The sequence below is a fragment of the Pan troglodytes genome, chromosome 16, assembly GCF_028858775.2.
Source record: "Pan troglodytes isolate AG18354 chromosome 16, NHGRI_mPanTro3-v2.0_pri, whole genome shotgun sequence".
NCBI classification, from domain to species: domain Eukaryota; kingdom Metazoa; phylum Chordata; class Mammalia; order Primates; family Hominidae; genus Pan; species Pan troglodytes.
In genome coordinates this window covers 76,345,829-76,372,042 of record NC_072414.2, presented here as the reverse complement: position 1 = coordinate 76,372,042, position 26,214 = coordinate 76,345,829, and the positions used below count along the sequence as shown (strand labels likewise).

The window sequence follows — 26,214 nt, the reverse complement described above, 5'->3', positions numbered from 1 at the left end:
TTACTGGTGCATGCAGCCCCCAGTCACATACCCCCTGCTTCCTCAATTGATCACGACCCTCTCACACAGACCCCCTTAGAGTTGTAAGCCCTTAAAAGGGACAGTCATTGCTTACTTGGGGAGCTTGGCTTTTGAGATGCAAGTCTGCAGAAGCTCCCAGCTGAATAAAGCTCCTTCCTTTTTTAACCTGGTGTCTGAGGAGTTTTGTCTGCAGCTCATCCTGCTACAATATGTCATGGACCAACCTCAAAAACATTAGCTAAGTAAAAAAGCCAGACACGAGACCACATATTGTATAATTCCATTGATTTGAAATGTCCAAAAAAGGCAAATTTATAGAGAAAGAAATGGGCTGATTTATCTCAAGAGGCAGGGATTCAAGCTTTCTAGACTATATGTGATACATAGATGAGAAAAAATAAGGAAAAGAAAATAAATTTAAATAGAAATAAATGAAAATAATACTTCTCCCTGATTATAAAGAAAATCATATTCTTTTTCTAATAATTTGGAAGACAAAATATGAAGAAAAGTCTTTAATTTTGCCACTCAAAACATTCTGCCTTGTTGCTTTTTATACTTTTTTATGCATATACACATTTTAAAAAGTAGAATCATTATATAGTCTTTTGTCACTATGTTTTGGGCATATTTCTATGGCAGTAAATCTATCCTTGGCATCATCATTTTTAATAGCTCGATGTATATTAACTTAATCATTGCCACCCCAGAAGTAAATTTTCTTATATATATATTTTTAGTGGATTAGAGCAAGCATTTTTGGATTGAATTCATAGAAGTAGAATTTCTGGAGGAAAATAACGTACAACAGTTTTAGGGTTTTTAATATAAATTTTCAAATTATCCTGCAGAAAAATTGGTTCAGTTTATACTCCCACCAACAGGGGCAGAGCTCCAGTTTCCCCCTCCCATTTGTCCTCTTCGCTGGTCTTTAAGCAGAAAATCTGATTGTTTTCATTACATTTATTTGGTTTCTAATGCTTTTGAATCTTTTTTTTTTTTTTTTTGAGACGGAGTCTTGCTCTGTCATCCAGGCTGGAGTGTAGTGGTGCAGTCTCAGCTCACTGCAATGTCTGCCTCTTGGGTTCAAGCTATTCTCTTGCCTCAGCCTCCCGAGTAGCTGGGATTACAGGTATCCACCACCACACCTGGCTAATGTTTGTATTTTTAGTAAAGACAGGGTTTCACCATGTTGGCCTGGCTGGTCTCACATTCCTGATCTTAGGTGATCCTCCTGCCTTGGCCTCCCTTAGTTTTGGGATTATAGGCATGAGCCACTGCACCCAGCCACCACAGCTAACTTCTTTTTTTTTTTTTTTTGAGATGGAGTCTCACTGTGTTGCCCAGGCTGGAGTGCAGTGGCCCGATCTTGGCTCATTGCAAGCTCTGCCTCCCGGGTTCACGCCATTCTCCTGCCTCAGCCTCCCAAGTAGCTGGGACTACAGGCGCCTGCCACCATGCCCGGCTAATTTTTTTTTTGTATTTTCAGTAGAGACGGGGGTTCACTGTGTTAGCCAGGATGGTCTCGATCTCCTGACCTCATGATCCGCCCACCTCAGCCTTCCAAAGTGCTGGGATTACAGGTGTGAGCCACTGCGCCTGGCCGCAGCTAACTTCTAATGAGGCCACCTTAGACAAGTTACTTACTGTCTCTGAGTGCAGTGGTGCAGTCATGGCTCACTGTAACCTTGATCACCTAGACTCAAGAGATCCTTCCACCTCAGCCTCCTGAGTAGCTGGGACTACACGCCTGCACCACCACACCCAGTTAATTTTTCTAGTTTTTGTAGAGACAGAGTTTTGCTGTTGCCTAGGCTGGTCTTGAATTCCTGGCCTAAAGCAATCCTCCTGCCTTGGCCTCCCAAAGTGCTGGGATTACAGGCATGAGCCACTATGCCCACATTTTCTTTTCCAAGCTATATAGAGGATGCTGTATGCATCCTTCTGGAACTTGTTTTTTTTCACTTAATATTATATTGCTAAGATTCATCCTTATTGTTGTTTATAGCTGGCATTCATTCTTTTTGTATGTTGTGACATCACCAGAAGATAGAGATCCTGAGATCTCTTAAGAACTGCTGCTGGGAGTATACACTGGTATAACCACTTTGGAAAACAGTTTGGCTCCATCTCATAAGGCTGAATACTCATACTCCTCCCAGCTCAGCAATTCTACTCTACATCCAAGAGAAATTCTTGCCTAGATAAAACAATATAAAACAGGGGATGTGGACAAGGAATGTTCCTAACAGCTCTGTTCAAAATAGCAAAAACCTATTTCCCATCAACTGGAGAGTGAGTGACTAAATTGTGCTTTTTATTCCCTTTGATTTCCAGTAGTCTTAGGATGCAAGTGGCTTTCCCATGGCTAGCTTGGGGAGGGGGATACTCTTGGCAATGGAGTCTGGGGTGGCAGTCCTGATTAGCCCTAGGGCAATCAATGCTGCCCAAAACAAGAGAAAATAGAACAAGGTCCCCCACTGAGCCAATGCCCTGGGTCCCTGGAGGTACAGGTTTGTACCTGGAGGAAATAGCCATCATACAAATCAGTCTTTTCAAATGCTTCTGTCACTGGGCTGAGTCCAAAGGACACCCTTTCCCAAAACATTACAAAGCTTATTGGGGCTACCATTTATTGAGCATTTATCATGTGCCTGATCATGTACTAGTGTAGTAATTGTGTGCATTATTTCATTTATTTATTTATTTACTTACTTATTCATTGATTTGAGATAGGGTCTCTCTCTGTTGCCTGGGCTGGAGTGCAGTGGCACGATCATGGCTCACTGCAGCCTCAAACTCCTGGGCTCAAATGATCTCACCTCAGCCTCCCGAGTAGCTGGGAATACAGGCATAAACCATCAAGTCCAGCTAATTTTTTAAAAAACATTTTCGGGCCGGGCAGGTGGCTCATGCCTGTAATCCCAGCACTTTGGGAGGCCGAGGCAGGTGGATCACAAGGTGAGGATATCGAGACCATCCTGGCTAACATGGTGAAACCCCGTTTCTACTAAAAATGCAAAAAATTAGCTGGGTGTGGTGGCGGGCGCCTGTAGTCCCAGCTACCCCAGAGGCTGACGCAGGAGAATGGCATGAACCCAGGAGGCAGAGCTTGCAGTGAGCTGAGATCATGCCACTGCACTCCAGCCTGGGCAACAGAGCGAGACTCCATCTCAAAAAGCAAAACAAAAGAAAACAAAAAACATTTTCATAGAAATGAGGTCTGGCTTTGTTGCCCAGGCTAGTCTCAAACTCCTGGCTTCAAGTGATCCTCCCCCTTCAGCGTATTATTTCATTTAATCTTCACCATCACCCTATAAGAGTGCTTGGGGGTAGGTGCTCCACACAGTAGCAATGTAGCAACCTCCACTCATAGTGACAACGAGACTCAGTGTAGTCAAGCAACTTCTCAAAGGTCACACAGCTGGAGGGTGGCTGAGCCAGGATGAAGACCTAGGACTCTAAAGCTGGTGTGCCAGTAAATGAGAAAAGTCTCTAAGCGTTCAGGATAGCTTCCTCCCAAGAAATCTTTCTCCAAAAGTTCTAAAAACAATGACAGATCCATCTTTTAAAAAGCAGACAAAACTAGCAGTCCGTTCCTTTTAGAGTGGGGTGTAAAGGTTAGCTAAGCTCCAGGACATCCCATTTTAATCCTACATATTTATAAGGCAACTGCCAGCAGAGCACCCCAAACCTAAAGAACCCTGCATAGCTGTCTCTGTGGGGCATGGCGTGTCCATGGATGTAAAGATTTTCCAATGTGTGCTTACGGGCCTGTGGCATCACCCTCAGTCACTGTCAAAGGGTAGCTAGGCCCTGCCTGCTAGGCACCATGCTGAGAATCTGCTGAGCTTTCTAACTAGTTTATCTGTTGTTTGCAGTGAAAGATGCCCTGAAAAGAAGGGGTGTGGGTGGGAAGAGTTCTGATTTGAGGTCCCCTGATCCAGGCATGCTCTTCTTCCCCAGTTGCAGGAATCAGGGGACTCTATCTGTAAATGCGGGCTCAAGCCATGCCCCCCAGCTCCCTCTTTCAACCAGGTGCCACCCTCTGCTTCTCTTCCATAGACAGCCTAGAGCTGCCAGCAGTCCCTTAGGATCTGTGGCCTCAGGCCTGGCTTAATTTTTTCCTCTCCAAAGAGCCATCTGTAGGGCCAGAGGCCGTCAAAGCCTGACTCATTACTGGATGCCAGTTCCTTTGCCTGACCTTCAGTGATTCCTACCTTACCCTGCGGTTTTATGTTTCTTGTCTCAACACTATTATTTCTTATTTCTCCACAAGTTGAATTGCTCACTCCAGCCCCTCGAAGCATGCTCTTTTTGACACAGTTAGCTTTAGGCACATGGTTGGTGCTAAAAAAAAAAAAAAAAAAAGAGCATTATGTCATTTTCATTGATTAACAAACGTGATGGCTTCACTGCAAAGTAAAGTTGATACTGCCTGGGCCCCTGAGTTCAAGAGTCTTTTAGACAAATGGCTCTGAGCTAAAACATGAGCATGCAAACATATGCATCTGTCTCGGTCTGAGGAGATAATTTGGATACTTGGTTGTTATCCTTGAGCATTTTCCTGCCTCATTAATGCATGTGTAGCCAGCACAATAATAATCATAGCTAATAATGGCTAAAGCTGAGGGCTTTCCTGAGCCAGGCAGTGGCTTTAAAACTTTAAAGTGGCTTTTAAAACTGTAACAGCTAAAGCTGGGGACTTTCCTGAGCCAGAAAGTGGCTTTAAAACTTTAAAGTTTTCACATGGACTCTCATTGAATAATTTCTGTTTTTCAGATCAAGAAACTGAGACTATCACATTTGGGATTAAGTTAAAAAAAAAAAAAAGAAACTGAGGCTTAAAGCTGTCAAGCATTTCACAGCCAGCAAGCGGCTAAATCGGAACTTCAACCCAGGCAGTCTAGCCCTGGGATCCTGTGCCCTTCCTTACCCATTATCCAGTGTTGGTTACACAAAACTAATGAGTACATATTTTCAACTATAGTTTAAGTGGGTGACATATTTTTCACTATATTTTATGTAGGTGACTTTCAGTTTGGGAGTATTCTACTTACACAATCTATTGAGCTGGATATTACTGAGAACAAACAGAAACTAATGAACTCTGAAAAACATAAAACATGAGCAACATGACGTCACTGCAAAAGACAAAACAGCACATAGCCTTCTTGTGACTGTATTTTGCTGACAGTCCATGAGCTGATAGCCTGAACTCAGCAGTGCTGTTCCCTTGGGAGACACACACACACACACACACACACACACACACACACACACACACACGAGTTGGTGGTTTTGTACCTCCCCCCGCCCCTAAAAACACACACACCAGTTGGTGGTTGTGCAGCCTGGAGCCTCCAGTCCGCGAGTGTGAGGAACGGACTAGATGGGTCCAGCAGTGCTGGGTCAAGGCCAGGAGGGGGCAGCCGGAAGCGCGCACATGCTCTGGACTCGTGCACCCGCCGAAACGGGTGCGCACCGGGCGCGCGGGGGTGAGAGGTGAGGGGTGAGGGGTGAGGGGCGAGAGGGACGGGAGCGGGGTAGGGGCAGCCCTTTCCCAGGCGGTAGCGGGGGCGGTGGTGCTGTTGCCCTTTTAAGCTGCGGCTTGACAGGAGCAGCACCTCCTGTCGGTGGAGTCTGTTACAAGGGGAGCAGCCGCCCAGGCCGCCACACAGCTCCCCGCAGAGGCCTCGGTGCCCCTTGCCATTTTCCAGCCCTACTCCGACTAGAGTCCAGGCAGCGGGGAGAGGCGGAGCCGCGAGAGCGCCGCCGAGAGGTCCCGCGGGTGGTCGCGGCCATGACAGCGGCTTCCGACCGGCTCACCTTCCGCGCCCCTCCCGCCAGAGGTGAGAGTAAAATGTCCGTGTGAGGGTTCAAGGCCAAGCTGAAGTTGTTGGCCTCTATCTTCCACAAGAACCAGGAGCCGCCGCGGCAGCTCAGGCTCCACTGCAACATCACGGTGAGGCGCCCAGCGGCGGCTTCACACGGCAGGGCGAGGGCGGAGAGGAAGAGCCCGGAGTCCCGGGACAAAGGGGAGCCTGCCCAGGACAGGCCCCCGTTCCCCGGGCCGGGTGAGCGCGCCCCTTTCTCCCGCGACTGGCCTGGCCCCGATCGCCGGGACTGCGTGAGGCTTGGGTGGGAGGAGGGGGAGGGCGCGTCTCTCTGGCTCCTTGCCGCGGGGCTGGCTTGGGGGCTGCCGGCACCTCTCGCCCCAGTCACCGCGCCCCGAGGTGGGAGCCCGCGTCGCCCGCAGCCCTTTCGGGGCCCATGGTCGCCCTCAGTCAGCCAGCCTGCTCCCCGGGACCGCGACGGGGCGTGGCAGGGCGTCTCCGGCTGTTGTTTGAGCCCGGGCGGGGAAGGGAAAGGCCTTTAAGATTTTCGGGTTTTTGGCCGGGCGCAGTGCTCGTTCCTGTAATCCCAGTACTTTGGGAGGCTGACGCAGCTGGATCGCCTGAGGTCAGGAGTTCTAGACTAGCCCGGCCAACGTGGTAAAACCCTGTCTCTACTAAAAATACAAAAATTAGCCGGGCATGGTGGCAGGCACTTGTTGAGATGGAGTCTCACTCTGTCGCCCAGGCTGGAGTGCAGTGGGGTGATCTCGGCTTACTGCAGCCTCCGTCTCTTGACAGTCCATGGGTTCAAGCGATTCTCCTGCCTCAGCCTCCCGAGTAGCTGGGATTACAGGCTCCTGACACCACGCCTGGCTAACTTTTGTGTTGTTTAGTAGAGACAGGGTTTCACCGTGTTGACCAGGCTGGTCTCGAACTCCTGACCTCAAATGACCCATCTCTGCCTCCCAGAGTTCTGGGATTACAGGCCTGAGCCACCGCGCCCGGATCCAAGGCCCTTAAGCTTAAATGCCTCGTTCTTCAGTCAGGTTTTCCTTGTTCCCGCATGTTCAGCCAATCGTGTTTAAGGAGAAACTAACAATGAAAACGGACTCCTTGATGGAGGAAAAGTTGGAATGCAGCCTCTGGTGCTGTTTGAGCGATCTCTCTATCCCGGGTCGCTGCTGTGTTCTGGAAAGGCGCATTGTACCCTGGATGCAGCAGGTAAGAGTCCTGTCCAGGTGCTCTGCCCGCTTTCCTTTCAGGCTTCTGTATCATCTATTTTTCCCCTGTAGAATGTGCCCCTGACAGCCACCCCCTAACCCTACCCAATTTGTTTTTACATGTCTGACCATCAAGGCTCTTCTGGGTCATATTCAGTTCATGCTGATATTTCCCCTTCCTCCCCTCTTTAGTCCTCACTATTTTTGCTTTGGTTATGTTATGCTGTATTCTGTAAGGTTTTTTAATTTTTTTTATGATGGCAGGGGAGAATATTTTATAATTATGCTTTGTGCTTTTTATCTTCTACTCAATAAATGCTTGGTAAATATTTGTTTTATTGAATGTATTACCCTATTCTAGCTATATTGTGCTTGAACAAAAATCTTAACTGCCTAGTAAGTTAACTGCTAAGAATTTGTCCAAAGTGCAGACATAACATCAATAACTTGTCATGGATAGTACAAAAAGGTCTCTAAGGGCTTGATGGAGGCCTGTAAATTGACTTCCTATGAAAGAGAGTGTAAGAAGTGAAAATGTAAAGCATGACTGGAGAGCCAGAGTGATGAAGCCAGGGTCCCTTTCTCCAGATCCTTTGTAACAGTGTTATGTGATCTCTTCTAGAAGATCGTTCTGAAAGATAATGCCAACTCGGAACCTAGGAAACCACCTAGTGGGTTTCTGCAGCTTAGGTGGTTCAAATCCTCATCAGCACCTTTGTTTTCTCTGCCTCAGTTTGCTAACAATGATGTTCTCAGTAGCTGTAATTGCTGTCTTTGAATACTTAAGCATTTTTTTAGATGACAGGGATATATGTGCATTTTAATTTTACCAAGTGTTAGAATTTTTACTCTGCTTTTGTGGGCTCTGGGTTAGCTACTTGGTTGTTTAGATGTAAAATGATTAGCAAGGAAAACTCTGTGTGTGTGTGTGTGTGTGTGTGTGTGTGTGTGTGTGTATGTGTTATAACTTTCTTTTGTTGTCAGAGGACTTAGAATTTTATTTTATATGGTAATTCTGTCAATTTACTTTATTCTCCACCCCACATTTATTGAACAGCAAAGTATGAAAGTAACGTGTCCCATAACCAGCCTTCAGAAAAGTTACAACTGCTGTATATCTGAAATTCTTTTTTTCTTTTTTTGATTTTGAGAAGGAGTCTCACTCTATCACCCAGGCTGGAGTGCAGTGGCACGATCTCGGCTTACTGGAAACTCTGCCGCCCAGGTTCAATCGATTCTCCTGCCTCAGCCTCCTGAGTAGCTGGGATTACAGGCATCTGCCACTGCACCTGTCTAATTTTTGTAATTTTAGTAGACTCGGGTTTCACCATGTTGGCCAGGTTGGTCTTGAACTCCTGACCTCATAATCTGCCTGCCTTGGCCTCCCAAAGTGCTGGGATTACAGGCATGAGCTACCGTGCCTGGCTGAACTTGCAAGAAAAATATGTGCATCAGTTTTCAAAAAATTATATCAAAAGATAGCTGTGCCCTACATTTGGAAAGATACAAAAACTGAACATACCGGCAGGCAGTTTTGCTTGCTGGTGCTTGAGATAGAGCCACACATTGGTCTCAGTGGATTTATGGAGAAAAATAGATAGAGAATATTGTTTCTAATTAAGACCAAAAAATCCTTTTCTTAAGCAGCGACAGGTAAAGAGGTTGTCTTGGCTAACCTTGAATTGTATTGCCCTTGATTGAGACAGTTTTATGGTGGGGTTGGTAGTGGTGATAAACTTGTTTGAAATTTGTCTGCTTATAGTAAGCTTTGTGGTAGCTGTCACAGACAGCTTCATCCTCACAGGCCCTAAAATTACTATAAAACTAATAGAATGGAGGAGAAACAAAGGACCTGAATAATTAGATGCTTAGATAATTGTTCTGTGTTTTCATAACCGGTGAAAAAGAGCAGTGTTAGAAGTACTTAAACATTCCATGTAAGGAGCACTGCCTGAATTTATATTGTGATTTTTGAGCATCATTCACTGTTTAAAAACAGGCATATTGTGGGTCGTATTTTAAAGACAAATAGAAAACTTATCTTTTCAAGATGGATCTAAAGCTTAACCTTATCAAAATTACAAAATGTAAAGGATATGATTGAAAAATATTAATGCATAGGTTTAAATATTGGTCATCATTTTAGATGTCTTTCAAAATAGGTTGTCTCTTAAATATTAAACTGAACAAACATTGAACATGTTGTAGAGTTTGCGCTCAAGGTTAAGTTTCCTGGGGTGATGGATATTTTATAATATGGATAACAAAAAGTTTTTACTTTAAGAAATTTAGAAAATTTTTAGGCAAAACTAGAAAGTAATACCGATAATTCTACCACTCAGAATGTACCACTATCAGAATTTTGTATCTTTCAGTCATCTGCTCATCTCTTTTCTCCTTTGCTTGTATGTGTTCCCTCTCCCTTAAAAAATCAGATTTTTTTTTTGTAATCTGCATGTTCACTCAACAATATTGTAGATTTGTGTCATAAGTTACTCCTCTACAGTGCCTTCAGTTATTGTGTGCTTTGTGTTGGATGACTGTACCATCTAGTCTTTCATGTTTCCTGGTACTGACTACATAGGGGTGAGAGAGAGAGAGAGAGAGAGAGTGTGTGTGTGTGTGTGTGTGTGTGTGTGTTTTCTACCTTAACTAATGCTTTGGACATCAACAGGTAGAGCTAAATCCTTGAAACCTTCCAAGTGGTGGCTTTCAGTTATTGCTGCATTGGTTTCTAGAGATGGAACAAATTATATTGTATGGAAACTTTTTTTTTTTGAGACAAAGTCTCACCTTGTCACCCAGGCTGGAGGGCAGTGGCATGATCTTGGCTCACTACAACCTCCACCTCCCAGGTTCAAGTGATTCTCTTGCCTCAGCCTCCCGAGTAGTTGGGATTACAGGTGCCTGCCACCATGCCTGGCTAATTTTTGTGTTTTTACTAGAGATGGGGTTTCATTATGTTGGCCAGGCTTGTCTCGAACTCCTGACCTCAGGTGATCCACTCACCTTGGCCTCCCAAAGTACTGGGATTATAGGCATGAGCCACCACACCCAGCCTTTTTTTCTTCTAGGTACCAGCTTTTATTTATCAGATTGGTAAAAATGTTAGAAAGTGTGCAATGAAATGGGCATTCTCACAGTCGTGGCAGAAAGTATAATTATCTTGACTTTCTAGAAAGCATTTTGGCTTTCTAGAAACTTGCCTAACCTCTTCCCATTTAGGCAAGATGGATTCTGACTACCCCTAGGTGGCCAACCTTGTCCCTGTGATTCCATCTCTCCCAAAAGGAGAGGTCTAGTCTCAGTGAAAACCCAGGTTTTCTTGGCTTAGCCCACCTGACAGCTAATCACTGGAAATGGGGTGGGCCAGTAGAGTCCTTTGGTTAGGTTTTGTGTCAAGAGAGGGATGTGGAAAGATGGGAGCGAGTTAGCAAAACTGGCCTCAATGGAACTATGTAAGTTAACGTAGAATGGCAAAGGAATGTTTCTTCCAAGGAAGAAATTCTAGGGAAGGAAGAAAGCGGAGGGGAAGGCAGCAGTTCTCAAAGTTTTGGGGTCAGGATTCTTTTACACTCTTAAAAGTATATTGAGGGCCCAAGGAGCTTTTGTGTATGTAGGTTATATCTATTGGTATTTATCACTAGAAATTAAATCAGAAATACTTAAAATATTCTTTAAAAGCTCACCAAATATTGTTATAAATGCTTTTATGAAAAGAAAATTTCTAAACTCAAAGTAGTACAATCTTACATCTTTTGCAAATTTCTTTGATGTTTGATATGTCATTTGTACCTGCATTCAATTTATTGTGTGATATTTGCTTGAAAAAATGTGAACAAAGGCTAATCTCATAGTTTGATATGTCATTTGTACCTGCATTCAATTTATTGTGTGATATTTGCTTGAAAAAATGTGAACAAAGGCTAATCTCATACAGATAGGCATTTTAGATCATTGTGGATATTTCTTTTTCTTTTTCTTTTTTTTTTGAGATTGGGTCTTGCTCTGTTGCCCAGGCTGGAATGCAGTGCTATGATCACGGCTCACTGGACCCTCAGTATCTGGGGACTCAGGTGCTCCTCCCACCTCAGCCTCCAGAGTAGCTGGGACTACAGGTGTATACTACCCCACCTAGCTAATTGTTTGTATTTTTTGTAGAGACAGGGTTTTGCCATGTTGCCTTGGCTTCTTTTTTGATACTCCATCAAAACTTGATTTTTCTTGAACTTTGGATCTTTTACCCTTGCATGATATTATAACATCATGCATTGTTCAGTTCGAAAATAATGGTTCACTGAGATCTTCTATATATTGATATGTTTGATTATATGATATCAAAATACATTCATCAATATCACCATCAATCTCATCAGAATACTTCTGGAAAGTGATGGTGGATATAAGTTTTCTAAAATTCTAATTTTTTTGTTCAAAAGCTTGAGTTTTAGTATTAGCAATTTTATTGTTTAATTTTATTATGGCCTGTCTGTTGTTTTCCTTGAAATAACAGAATCTCCTTTTTTTTTGAGAAAATGTCTCCCAAAACCCAAGCTGAAATAAAATTTTTTCAGTCATCATTTGAAGTAAAAATGATATTCCATTAAAGTGGTTAATTCACTTCATAACTTAGTCACATGAGGGTTTTTTCTTAGGCAGTCTGTAGGAATGCTCATGTATACTTCCCATTTCATCACTTGAAATATTAAAAAGATATATTCAAGGATTAAGATGTAAAATTTTCACTGCTTCATCATAGACATTCTTTTTATTTTTGAGACAGGGCCTTGTTCTGTCACCCAGGCTGGAGTGCAGTAGCATGATCACAGCTCACTGTAGCCTCAACCTTCTGGGCTCAATCAATCCTCCTCCTGCCTCAGCCTGCCACGTAGCTGGGACTACAAGCATGCAACCACCGTGTCCAGCTAAGTTTTATATTTTTAGTAGAGACGGGATTTCACCATGTTGGCCAGGCTGGTCTCAAACTCTTGACCTCAGGTGATCTGCCCACCTTGGCCTTCCAAAGTGCTGGGATTACAGGCATGAGACACCGTGCCTGGCCCTCCCTTCCTTTTTACACCTTTAAACCTTTCCTGTGCATAGTAGTCATACCATGACTACTAGTAGTTTGGTGTTACTGCCTTTATTTATGCTAAAGTACCAGCATTTTTACCCACCATTGCATCTGCACCCTTAAAGCAAATGTCACCATGTCAGTATTCCTGTCAAAACAGTTTGGACCTGGGGGTCTGAGGGCCAAACTTTGTGAACCATTGAAATAGGTACTTACACCTACTATATATCATATCTTTTCATCTACAAGATTTTTAAAAACTTGATTTCAGTTAATGTTTTTGTAATTTTTAAAATTTGGTTTTGAGGGGTTTCAGTCCAGAGCAACAACACGTATTTTATTTTGCTTATGCTGAAGTTTAGTAGACAGATACTAACCTAATAGAATGAGGTCCTAAATCTAGTTGCAGTTTCTTTAGCCAAAACAAACAAACAAACAAACAAAAACCCCCAAAACTAAAAATGTGAAAATGGTCCATATGTTGTATTCCCAATGTATGCTGAAGAATTTGGAGATGAAAATGCAATAGTCAATAAGTGGTATTCTTTAAGAATAGGATTGGGACAGGCATGGAGGCTCACACCTGTAATCCCAGCACTTTGGGAGGCCGAGGTGGGCGGATCACGAGATCAGGAGATCGAGACCACCCTGGCTAACACGGTGAAACCTCGTCTCTACTAAAAATACAAAAACTTAGCCATGCATGGTGGTGGGTGCCTAAAGTCCCAGCTACTCCAGAGGCTGATGCAGGAGAATGGCGTGAACCCGGGAGGCGGAGCTTGCAGTGAGCTGAGATCGCACTACTGCATCCAGCCTCTGGGTGACAGAGCAAGACTCCGTTTCAAAAAAAAAAAAAAAAAAGAATAGGATTAATTCTGAGGAGTTTCTTTTAGACTGTAAAGAGATTTGGGACACTATAAGAGAGGAATGAGAAGAATGAGAATAGTAAAATCATTATTGAATAGATATACTGTTAATGATATGCTCCTTCAATACAACTTGTTTTTCTTTTCTTTCTTTCTTTTTTTTTTTTTTTTTTTGAGATGGAGTCTTGCTCTGTCACCAGGCTGGAATGCAGTGGCGCTTCTCAGCTCACTGAAAGCTGGGTTCAAGCTCTTACCCTGCCTCAGCCTCCTGAGTAGTTGGAACTACTGGCACATGCCACCACACCTGGCTAATTGTTATTATTTGAGTAGAGACGGGGTTTCACCATGTTGGCTGGGATGTCTCGATCTCCTGACCTCGTGATCCGCCCACCTCGGCCTCCCAAAGTGCCGGGATTACAGGTGTGAGCCACCACACCCGGCCAACTTGGTTTTCTTAAAAGAACCTTTGGTAAATATTTGGTTTCTGTGGCTTCAGCTATCATTCAGATTACAGTTTTTAAAGCAATATTTCCTAAAGTTGTTTGTGCGAAATGGTTTTGCATGACTTGAACCTAGTTCTTCTGAAGCTAATATATAATAATAATGACTTTTCCCCAATTTATAATGGAAAATCCTACAACAGAGTAAATGTCTATTAGTGGGTGAAAGCCCATAATGCTTAGTTCATTAGCTTTTAAAAAAAATCACACGTAATTGTGTTCTGAAAATACATGTATAGTAATGGCATTTTTGGTATTACTTGGTTTGTGTGATAGAATAAAATATTAGAATTTTATGCTGTTTGAATTAGTTATCTATTGCTCTGTAACAAATTTAGCAGCTTAAAACAACAAACATTATCTCACAGTTTCTGTGGGTCAGAATTCTGTGCAGTTTATCTTGGGTTCACTGGCTTGGTCTCTCACCAGGCAGTGAAGGTGTTGATGGCGGCTGTGATCATCCCAAGGCAGGATAGGGAGAGAATCTGTCTCCAAGCTCACACTGGCAGGATTCACCTCAGAGGCTGCTGGACTGGGCCTCCGTTTCTAGATGGCTATTGGTCAGAGGCCTTTTACAATACCTTGCCATGTGGGCCTCTCCATAGGGCATCTCATCACATGGCAACTGGCTTCCATCAGAGGGAGCAATGGAAAGAGCAGGAGAAGGGTGACCAAGGCAGGCATCGTAGTCTCCTTGTAGCCTCATCTCAGAAGTGATGTTATTACTTTTGCTGTATTCTCTTTGTTAGAAGTGAGTCACTAGGTCCAGGGGTGGAATTTTACAAGGGTGTGAATGGCAGGAGGGTGAGGGTGATCAGGGCCATTTAGAGGCTGCCTACCAGTGTTGAAGAAAATTGTTGACTTCTATGAGCTGTAGCAGCAGACAGTGCTATGCAAGGAGAATGGCTGTTTCAGAAGTCCAGCTCCTCACATGAATTTAATGTGTTGCCTTTTCCCCCATACATTTTGTTTAAATCCATTGTCATCTTGCCATTTAGTGGTGTGGTTTAATTGCATATTTGGGTTAGTCTGTATGTAATGTTTAACATAGGTGTCTCTGTGTTAAACAGGAATCCTCTTCATTTTCTTTACCAATATGGTTTGTGGACTATGATGAGCCAAATCTGACATCAGTTCTGGAATGTCTAGAAGATGCTAAGAACAACAATTCAGTGAGGAAAGAAGCCAAGCTATTTTCTCTTTTCCTCATGAACATTATATTTAGAAATTAAATATTAAGATATGATAAAAACAAAAGCATGATTAATGACTGTAATATTAGAGGAATTAAAGTCTGGGTATTGTAAGTCCTTCCAATCTTACTTACTACCTGGATTCTCTTTATTATTTCCCACATGTATAACCTTAGTTTAGATTAGGAATTCAGGATCTCTTTTTCCCTGAATTCTAACCATTAAGCCAAGCAAGCATTTTGGGTAGTGACCACTAGCCAAGGTGGGAAGTAGAAAAAAGACCAAGGTGGAAGTGAAAGGAGAGAAGGGGAGAATGACACCAGAACTAGTGGGAGGGGATTGCCTTTTCTTTCAAGGGTCTGTAAGTCTGCAGTAAAAGTCAAAGGTATTCAAATAGGAAGTTTTGTTCTTGTTTTAGTATATAAAGAAGTACAACTTTCCATGTTGGAAAAATTTTAAAAACCTTTTTTAAATTATAAAACTCATAAGCAACCATTGTTGAGAAAATTAGTAAAGTACAGAAAAGAGAAAAGAAAAAAATTAAAGTCTCCCATAATTTATCTACCTAATATAACCACTATTGACAGTTGACATGATGGCCATTTTCTGCCAGTATATATTTTTTCTTTGCTAGTAAAATACATAACCCTTATACATATGTTTAAATAGTTGAGGTCATATTCTCTATAGTTTTATATTCTTTTTCTTTTTTTTTTGTGACAGAGTCTCACTCTGTCACCCAGGCTGGAGTGCAGTGGCATGATCTCAGCTCACTGCAAGCTCTACCTCCTGGGTTCCCACCATTCTCCTGCCTCAGCCTCCCCAGTAGCTGGGACTACAGGTGCCCACCACCATGCCCGGCTAATTTTTTGTATTTTTTAGTAGAGATGGGGTTTCACCATGTTAGCCAGGATGGTCTCGATCTCCTGACCTCGTAATCTGCCCACCTTGGCCTCCCAAAATGCTGGGATTTACAGGCATGAACCACTGTGCCCAGCCATTTTATATTCTTTTAAAAAGTATTTACTGTATTTTCCCATGATGTCATAGTCTTTATAGAAAAATAACAATCATTATTTTCAGTTGACATGATTGTTTACCTAAAAATATCCAAAGGAACCAACTGAAAAAAAAATTTTAAGATTACTGGTTAAAAGTTCTTTTATATAAAAATCAATAGCCTTCCCCAATGTTAGCTATAATCACATAGAAGATATAGTGATGAAGTATTTTTTCAGGTATTTCAGCAAAAATTAAATACCTAGGAATAAACTTAGATGTGCAGGGCTTTTATCAAGGACAGGACAAAATTTTGCTGAGTGGAATGAGAGATTTGCATTTTATGTTCCTGGATGAGCAGATTTCATGTTATAAATATGTTAGTTATCACCGTGTCTTCATATTAATTTATAAATGTAATTTCTGCTGGGCACAGTGGCTCATACCTGTAATCCAAACAGTTTGGGAAGCTGAGGTGGGTAGATGACAATTAGCTGGGTGTCTGTGGCACACACTTGTAGTTCCAACTACTCCTGAGGCTGAGGAGGGAGGATCACTTGAGCCTGGGAGGCAGAGGTTGCAGTGAGCCGAGATCATGCCTGTGAACTCCAGCCTAGGTGACAGAGTAAGACCCTGTCTCAAAAAAAAAAGAAAAAAGAAAAAAGAAAAAAAAGTGTGTGTATATATACGCATTTTGTATTTTATATATATAAATTGTGTATGTATGTGTATATATACAAATTTCAGTAGAAATTCCAGCAGATTTATTTTTGGCACTTGACAAAATGACTCTAAAATTTGTTTAGAAGAGTAAATAATAAAAAATAATAAAGTATAGACTCTTTCAACCAGATATTAAATAAAATATTGTGGACTAGCCCTGGGCCAGACAGATAAAGGTAATGGAAGTTTAAAACCAGAGTCATGCAAATAAGAATTTACTATAAGGAAAAGGTGGTGTTTTAACTTACTAGTGAAAAGATAGATTATTCTATAAATAGTTTTAGGAGAACTGGCCATTTGAGGAAGTTTGAGTCTTAACTTCAGTTTTTGTCAAAATAAGTTGTAGTAGGTTTAAACACATCTATTCTTAAAAATTAGAACAGAAGAACATTGGTTTGAAGATATTTTAAGAATTAAGGCTGAGGCTGGGCACAGTGGTTCACACCTGTAATCCCAGCACTTTCAAGGCCAAGGTGGGAAGATTGCTTGAACTCAGGAGTTTGAGATCAGCCTGGGCAACATAACAAGACTCTCTCTCTCTCTCTCTCTCTTTCTAGATATACATATACATATAAACACACATACACATACAAAATAGAGTTAAGTTTTGTATGGAGAGCCATGAAGATAAGAGGTAAAAATTAAAGGCTTGATGGACACATGTTTACATCTCCAGCAAGGGGGTTGATGGGAAAGAATGATAGACATAGCTCCATTACTGCTACCTCCTTTTAGGAAGCTGCTTCTGAGTATCTAAAGATAACAGTTTTATAATAGCAGAAATGAGGTTTTTTTCAGTGTCTAAAATATTACATAACATACATACAACATAAACATGTTCAAAACTTAAATGAAGTAGGATATAAATTTGGGCCTAGTGTTTAAAAAAGTAAATGTATTTACATGAAGGAGAAAACAACTCACCTCCCAGTCTTACAGCCTCTGCCAGTTTATCATAACCTAGTTTCTTGAGAGAATAAGCTACATGTCTTCACCTTTTTTCACTGAGCTCATTATAATCTGGATTCTGCCTTCATCGTTGCACTAAAATTTATCTCCTAGTTGCCAAATCCAGTGGCTCCCCTCTTAGTCCCCAAATTGACCCCTCTGCAGTATTTTGTTAATGTTGATTGTTCCCTTGTTGAAACATTCCTCCGTTCTTAATGTCCACCAATAAAGAGTTGGTTAAATAAAAATTATAGTGTACAGTTTTATAATAGAATATTCTGTTGTAGACCAAAAAAAAAAATGCAGCCAGTCTTTCCATAAGAGCATGTGCAAACTTCTAAGATATATTAAGTAAAAAAGTAAGGCATAAAATATTGTATATAATCTGACCCCTTTAGTATACAGTGTAAAAACATCTATGTCGGCCGGGCGCGGTGGCTCACGCCTGTAATCCCAGCACTTTGGGAGGCCGAGGCGGGCGGATCACGAGGTCAGGAGATCGAGACCATCCTGGCTAACACGGTGAAACCCCGTCTCTACTAAAAATACAAAAAATTAGCCGGGCGTGATAGCGGGCGCCTGTAGTCCCAGCTACTCGGGAGGCTGAGGCAGGAGAATGGCGTGAACCCGGGAGGCGGAGCTTGCAGTGAGCCGAGATCGCGCCACTGCACTCTAGCCTGGGCGACAGAGCGAGACTCCGTCTCAAAAAAAAAAAAAAAAAAATCTATGTCTGTGCTAGTTTATACTTGCTTTTTTCTCCCCTGTTGGATACAGGAAACTGTGAATAGTAGAACACAATTAAAAAAGACTGTGTGGCTTCTGTGCCAGGACCTGTGATAATTGGGTATAAAAGACAAAAAAGGTATTTCCCTATCCTCTGGGAAGGGACGTGATAATCAAGTGGGACTTTTATCAGATTATTTTCTCCTGTTTTGATCTTATCACCCTGCCTTAGTCTCCTCCGAGCTCTTCTTCCTTGGCCTACTTCTTTCTTCTCTTCTCATTCTGTGCTTTCTCTGAGTAATCTTTGACTCCTATTACTTAAGTCATGACCTGTGTTCCAGGGATTCCTAAATCTGTATTCATCTCCAGAGTTTCATACCCATATATCTGTCTGTATATCATATATGTTAGGGAATCTCACTTGGCATGACATGGGTGTTCAAAATGATATTTAAATTTTCATGTATCCACCTCCTAGCACCCTATCAGCCCCATCATGTGTTCCATCAATAATTCTCCTTGTCATTGTGAGTGGGACAAAATGAAATAATCAAAGTAGTCACCCATGCCTAAACCTGGGAACTGTCTTAGCGTTCTTTTATATGCTACTGTTCTCTTATCCCCCCAAACTAGTAAATTTCTAAGACCTGTCCTTCTGAATGTTCTTACTATTTTCCCTGTGATCTCAGTTTCTTCTTCCCATCCCTCAAATGCTTTTTGTGTGTGTGCGTGGTGGTGAAGGGAGTAAAATTGAAATTCATGGAAAATGTACTACCCTGTCTTTCTTTCTTTCTTTCTCTCTCTCTCTCTCTCTTCTTTCTTTCTTTTCTTGCAGTGAAGTCTCGCCTCACTCTGGTCACCCAGGCTGGAGTACAATGGCACAATCTCGGCTCACTGCAACCTCCACCTCCTGGGTTCAAGTGATTCTCGTGCCTCAACCTCCTGAGTAGCTGGGATTACAGGCATCTGCCACCATGCCCAGCTAATTTTTGTATTTTTAGTAGAGATGAGGTTTCATCATGTTGGCCAGGCTGGTCTCAAACTCCTGACCTCAGGTGATCCACCCACCTCGGCCTCCCAAATTGCTGGGATTACAGGTGTGAGCCACTGTGCCTGGCCACTACCCTGTCTTTCTTGTTGCTTGGTATGACTCACTAACCTGCTGCCTCTCTCCCACTGCAGTGGGATAATTTAGGAATCCGAGAGACTGAGGGGTTGAGGAGGATATATATTATTATTTAGGTGCACCGGCCCAGTCAAATTAACATCTAAAGGACTGAGCCCTGAACAAAGAGTCAGGTTACCTTTTAAGCATTTTGTGGGTTCGGGGAAGATCTGTGCAAGGGGAAGCATATTACAGAAGCAAGAAACAAAGACAGTTATTCAGTTGAGACATGCATTACATTATTTCTTACTTTTCAAGGAAAAACATGTTTTACAACTTGAGTTTATCTGTCTAGTGACCTTGCAGCTGCACAGCTAGAGAAACAGGGTCTTCACAATGCCTGGGAGAGGAGGAGAGATGAGGTTCACTAGCCTCAGAAAAACAGGCAGTTAATTTTTAAAGGACTCCACCTCTTTTTCTTTCTTAGGGGGGATTCGGTTTTTTTTTTTTTTACAAACAGTGTTTGCTTACACATTCTTTTTTATTATTATTATTTTTATACTTTAAGTTCTAGGATACATATGCATAATGTGGAGGTTTTTTACATATGTATACACGTGCCATGTTGGTATGCTGTACCCATTAACTCATCATTTACATTAGGTATACCTCTCACCTCCCCCCACCCCACAACAGGCCCCAGTGCATGATGTTCCCCATCCTGTGTCCAAGTGTTTTCATTGTTCAGTTCCCACCTATGAGTGAGAACATGTGGTGTTTGGTTTTCTGTCCTTGCGATAGTTTGCTGAGAATGATGGTTTCCAGCTTCATCCATGTCCCTACAAAGGACATGAACTCATCATTTTTTATGGCTGCATAGTATTCCATGGTGTGTATGTGCCACATTTTCTTAATCCAGTCTATCATTGATGGACATTTGGGTTGGTTCCAAGTCTTTGCTATTGTGAATAGTGCCGCACTAAACATATGTGTGCATGTGTCTTTATAGCAGCATGATTTATAATCCTTTGGGTATATACCCAGTAATGGGATGGCTGGGTCAAATGGTATTTCTAGTTCTAGATCCTTGAGGAATTGCCACACTGTCTTCCACAATGGTTGAACTAGTTTACAGTTCCACCAACAGTGTAAAAGTGTTCCTATTTCTCCACATCCTCTCCAGCGCCTGTTGTTTCCTGACTTTTTAATGGTTGCCATTCTAACTGGTGTGAGATGGTATCTCATTGTGGTTTTGATTTGCATTGCTCTGATGGCCAGTGATGATGGGTGTTTTTTCATGTGTCTGTTGGCTGCATAAATGTCTTCTTTTGAGAAGTCTCTGTTGATGGGGTTGTTTGATTTTTTTCTTGTAAATTTGTTTAAGTTCTTTGTAGATTCTGGATATTAGTCCTTTGTCAGAGGGGAAGATTGCAAAAATTTTCTCCCATTCTGTAGGTTGCCTGTTCACTCTGATGGTAGTTTCACATTCTTTAATTTCTTTTAATTCCTGTTTCACCCCAGCACTCCTGTAGCCCCTTCTGTGCCAGAGGTCAGAGTGTCCAGGTCTGTGTCCAGATCACCCTGCCTCATCTTCATTATATACTTAGCACAAAACAGAGCACATTGGGTGCATAATGAATCCACACTAGGGCTTGGCTTCCTTTTAAGCATGAGGATTTTTGGTGGATCCTAATTTACGGTTCAACCTTCCTGTTTCCACTTGCTTCATTGTTCACTTTGGGAAGGCTTATTCTTTGCTTTGTTAACCCATTCTAATCCTGTGTCTTCTTTCTTTGTCCTTTGTAAACCTGCTTCTTTCTCTTCATCTCTTTTCTTGGTCAGAGACACCCAGAAAATTGTTCCTGACCAAGTGAAGTGAGTCCTTATTAGATCCCATATGAGTCACCTTATACATTAAAAAACATTTTAAACAATGAAAACCACACTTGTGCACATAGTTTACCTTGCTTATTTCCTTAAAGTAAACAATCTTACAATACAATTTGGACTTAAACATGGAGACTTACAGTTATTTTTTGCAGTTTCCTAGTGAATGATTATTTTTTAGACAGATACTTAAGAGCCTACTAAGTATCAAGTGTTTTACAGGTTTCATTTAATCTTTACTATTCCGGGAAAGTTTTCATTTCCTTGTTTTACAGATGAGTAGACTCAAACTCAAGGAATTAGATATGATATCCAAGGTCATCTAGATTTCCAGGCTCTGTCTGCTGGATCACATTTCCTTTTGTACTTTTAACTATGACTGGAATATATAATTTTATAATCCATGTGTAACAATACTGCCTGTGTGTGGTTTTTTTTCTTTTTTCTTTTTGGGTCACCTCATTAATGCAGTAATGTTCTCTTCTTTGAAGTTGTAAGTTTCTAAGAAAATAAGGTAGCAATGAGAAATTGGACAATGTCTGGAACTTCCTTCCTCTGCCTTTATTGTTGTCATTCCATTAGGTATCAGTTGTAGTGATTATACCCCAAGCCATAGTAACTTTCTTAAACTAGAGGCTCCTGAAAATATTTCAAAGAGTTTTTAAAAATATCTGTAAGCTGCAGTTGAGCAGTAACAAACTTTTTTATTTCCTACTGGATTGATTGCAGTAGTCATACCATTATTGATGTCTTCTCAGTGCTCTTTAACATAATGCTTATTTACTGAAATGTGTTTTGTAGCTTCATCAGCAATGGAAGTGGTTGATATGTGGACTCTGCAGATTATATAACCTTCCTAAGCACCCGAATGTTGAGATGCCAGATCAACCACTACCCATGGGTCAGGTAAAGTAAAAATTCTGTAGTGTTCAAGAGCTAAAATAAATTGTCTCAAACAAAAGTCAAACTAGGATGATTTTTTAAAAATTATTCAACTTATTTAGAAGTTAGTTTTTCTGTTCCTATTGAATTGTTTGTTCTGTTTTAGATACTAAAAATAACATTTTCATTCTTTGGAACTGCTGGTATTTAGTATGGCAGGCAAACAATTGCCCTTTTCCCTAACACCAGCTTTTTGTTGTGAATATTCCTGGGGTCCATAAATGTTCTTGCTTCTTTCATTGTTTGTCTTTGCTCATTGACTTGCCTTCACCTAGAAATGCCATCTCCTTAAATCTGTCTATGCTTCTTAAGGACTCACCCAAATGTTATCTCCTGCAAGCAACAGAAATCTCCACTAGCTCACCACTACCCGTAACTTCTTCCTGGATTTACCTATTTAGGCATCAGCTATTGACTTTTTAGTATAATACATGAGAATTTAGCTCTTATACCACCCACTTTGCCTTCCTCAGATATTATCTTTAGTGATATAAGTAATCACTAATTATCATTAGGACTTCGAGAAGCCAAATTTTCTAGAATATTTAGGATAGAATATTTCTTTTCTTGGTGCTGCTTTTTGTTTTGCAATGTCTTCTCATAACAGTAATTTTTAATTTAAAAAATTCTGTTGTAGCCCTTTCTGTGAGATCTCCTTCTCTTCCAAAGCCTTTGGCTCCTGTGTGCCCATTTTGGCAGGTTGTTCTTCGGGTTGGCTGTGCACATGTCATCTTGAGGTTTTTCTCATCTGCTCTCCTAGAGTACATCCATTGTTTCCTGGATCCCATGTCATCTTTCTTGGCTTTCCCTTTGTCATTTTACCTGACTATGTCCTCAAGTAAAACCCTAAGAAAGCATGGAGTGGTATATTTTCTGATCTCTGGCTTCTGAAAAAATACAATGCAGTGTTTGGGTTTTGGAGCCAGTCTGAGATAGGTTTGAATCTTGGTTCTACTACTTCTTAGCTGTATGCCCTTGGGCTGATTCCATAATTGCTCTATGCATCAATTTCCATTTGCAAAATGGGGGAACCGGTAATAGTATTAGTACCTATGTTTCTAGGGAGCTGTGAGGATTAAATGAGTTGGTACATGTAAACCATTTAGAACAGTGCCTGGTGCTTAGCACATCTCCATCACTATTCACTTTTGTCATAGTCTACCCTCACACTTCATTGATAGTTTGGTTGATTATATACTTCTAGGTTGAGGATAATTTTACCTTAGAATTTCAAAGTCTGTGCTGTTGTCTTCTAACCAGTCATGGTGGTGAAGCCTCATGTCACCCTGAGTTTCACTCATTTATGCATGACTTTCTCTCTGGAAGCTTTTAGGAGTTTGTCTTTTCCTTGGTGAGCTGAAATAGCACAACATTGTACTTAGTGTGTGTCTTTTTTCATTCACTGTGCTGGGCACACTGAATCGATAGGCCTATGGATAGGCTCTTTCAATGTTGGAATCTTGAATCTTGTCATATTTTTGTTAACTTTCTCCTTTCCATTTTATTTGTTCATTTTGAAGTGTCTGTTAATTGGATTTTAGTCCTCTTGTTTGAGTCTTGTATCTCATGTCATTTCTAATTTTTTTAAATTTTAAGTTCTGGAATATTTTTCTTATTTTTTGACTTTTAGGAAATTTTATTTGGACAGTCTTAACTTTAAGTTTTGTTTTGGTTATTTATTGTTGCTTAACCAATTTTCCCAAAACTTAATGGCATAAAACTACACATTTGCCTGTCTGTCACTACTGTATGGGTTAACTGGGGCTAGCTGGACAGTTTTTCTGCTGGTCTCATTTGGCATCTCTCACTGTGCGGTTAGATGGTGTCAGGGACTGGTCATTTGGATTCTCAGCTGCAGTGGAATGTCTGAGACGGCTACTTCACCCACAGGTCTGCTGCCTTGGTGTTTCTTCATGTGGCCTTCCTCTCTGCATAGCATCTCATCCTTTCAGGCCTCTTCAAGTGGTTTCTCTTTCGCCAAGAGGATAGTCGGTACTTATTTTGGCTACTAGAAGCACAGAAGTGGAGCTGCCAGTGTTCTTAAGGCTTAGACCTGGAACAGGTCCAGTGTCATTTCTACCAAATTCTATAGGTTAAAGTGAGTCTTGAGGCCAACCCAGATTCACTGTGGGATGGGCCTGTCCAAGAACATGATAACAGGAGGTATGGCTCATTGGGGACCAACTCCCAAGATGAACCCTGAGTTCTAAGAACTTTTTCTTCTCTGATTATTCCTTATTCATATTCTATTTTTGTTTTATTCTTGTAATATATTCACAAGTGTCTTTATGAAGTGATTTTGATACTCTTTTGTCTTCTCCCTAGCATCTCTTTGTTCTTTAATAAATTTTTTTCTTAGTTTATTTTGGTCTTATTTTTCTTCTTAAAACCTTTCCTTAAGTATCTATTCTATGTTGCTTATCATTTGTAGTCTTTTTTGAGACAGAGTTTCACACTTGTTGCCCAGGATGGAGTGCAATGGTGTGATCTTGGCTCACCACAACCTTTGCCTCCTGGGTTCAAGCGATTCTCCTGCCTCAGCCTCCTGAGTAGCTGGGATTACAGGCATGTGCCACCATCCCTGGCTAATTTTTGTATTTTTAGTAGAGAAGGGGTTTCTCCATGTTGGTCAGGCTGGTTTCGAATTCCTGACCTCATGTGATCTGTCCACCTTGGCCTCCCAAAGTGCTGGGATTAAAGACGTGAGCCACTGTGCCTGGCATGTATTCTTTGTTTTTTAATTCTCTTTTTTGTTCATTCATATTTGAGAGAGGTACTAAAAGACTGGGAGGCTGGGAGTGGTGGCTCATACCTACAATCTCAGTGCTTTGGGAGACTGACGTGAGAGGATCACTTGAGCCCAGGAGCTCAAGACTAGTTTGGGCAATATTGTGAGACCCCATCTTTAAAAAAATAAATTAAAAAAAATAGCCAGGTGTGGTGACCTGTAGCCCCAACTATTTGGGAGGCTGAGGCAGGAGGATCGCTTGAGCCCAGGATGTTGAGGCTAAAGTGAGTTGTGATGATGCTGCTGCATTCCTGCATTCCAGCCTGGGTGAAGGAGCAAGATCCTTTCTCAAATAAATAAATAAATAAATAAATAAATAAAATAAAAATTAAAAATAAAAAATTGATTGGGAGTTCTTCATGGCCAAGACTTGGCAACTGATAGCTTTTAGAGGGGAACATATGCTGATTCCTAATTGTCATCCTCTACCCCTCTATCTTATCTCCCGGTGCAATCATAAATGATGGCTGGAACTACTCCATTCCTCTGGAGGTGAAATCTACATTCTCTTGCCTGAGGTGGATATGTTTGCTTGGATTCTGCTTAAGGAGATGGAGGAGAGCAGTGTGTTTCAGGGCCTGGAAAATGTTCTCTATATAGGCTTTTGGTTGATCTCTGTTTTCAGTCTTGCCTATCAGTCCCACTCTCGGGGGTACCTGGTGTCTGAGTCTAGAACCTTTCCAGGTTGCTGTGGGACAAATTAGCTTCCTTCTTATTGGTATCCCCCTGACCTCCACTTTTGTTTGCTGGCTCCATTAATTAACCATTTTCCATTTACTGTCATTTTCTAATGGAGGTGAATTCTCTTCTGTGGGTAACCCCATTTCTTTTTTTTGTAATTGTGTGTTTATATAATGTTTATTCTTCACTGTATTTCTAGTGGAGCCTCAGGACAAAGAGCAGATGGTGGAAATATGTGTTCAGTGTTCAGTTTTTTTTCTGTAAGACTGCAACTTGTGTTTTTCACTGAATATCACATGGACCTAATGCATATAGAGCTACCTTGTTTTTCATGATTGTGCCTACAATTCTATGGTGAAATATAATTTGTGAATTACCTGATGAGATTTTCCTAATTTTGAATCATCCTTGCATTCCTATAATAAACACTGTTAGAATGGCTATGTTAATATTTTATTTTTGCATTTTTACTTCTGTATAAAATAAGATTATAGTTTTGTTTGTTTCTTTTAAGGCTCTTATTTCATTTCAGTATCAAGGGCATGCAGGGCTAACTCGGGAAGCTTTACATCTTTTTTCTAAGACCTAGGATGTAGATCTAGTTTACACAGTAATTTTCAACTGCAGGAATATTTTGCCTCCCATGGGACATTTGGAAATATCTGGAGACATTTTTGTGGTCACAACTGGTCACGGTCGGGAGGTCT

At 41.4% G+C, this 26,214-nt stretch overlaps 1 protein-coding gene across 1 annotated transcript in view; it reads left to right on the top strand.

Annotated features, from left to right (window-relative positions):
* Positions 1-5,550: 5,550 nt before the first annotated feature.
* Positions 5,551-26,214, top strand: part of LOC744846 (ubiquitin-conjugating enzyme E2 Q2-like) — a 40,532-nt gene continuing 19,868 nt past the window's right edge. The window contains exons 1-3 of the mRNA XM_024349349.3: positions 5,551-5,873; positions 6,901-7,079; positions 21,898-22,002. Coding sequence (XP_024205117.1) covers positions 5,825-5,873; positions 6,901-7,079; positions 21,898-22,002 — 333 coding nt within the window. The 5' untranslated portion in view covers positions 5,551-5,824. The remainder of the gene's footprint in view (positions 5,874-6,900; positions 7,080-21,897; positions 22,003-26,214) is intronic.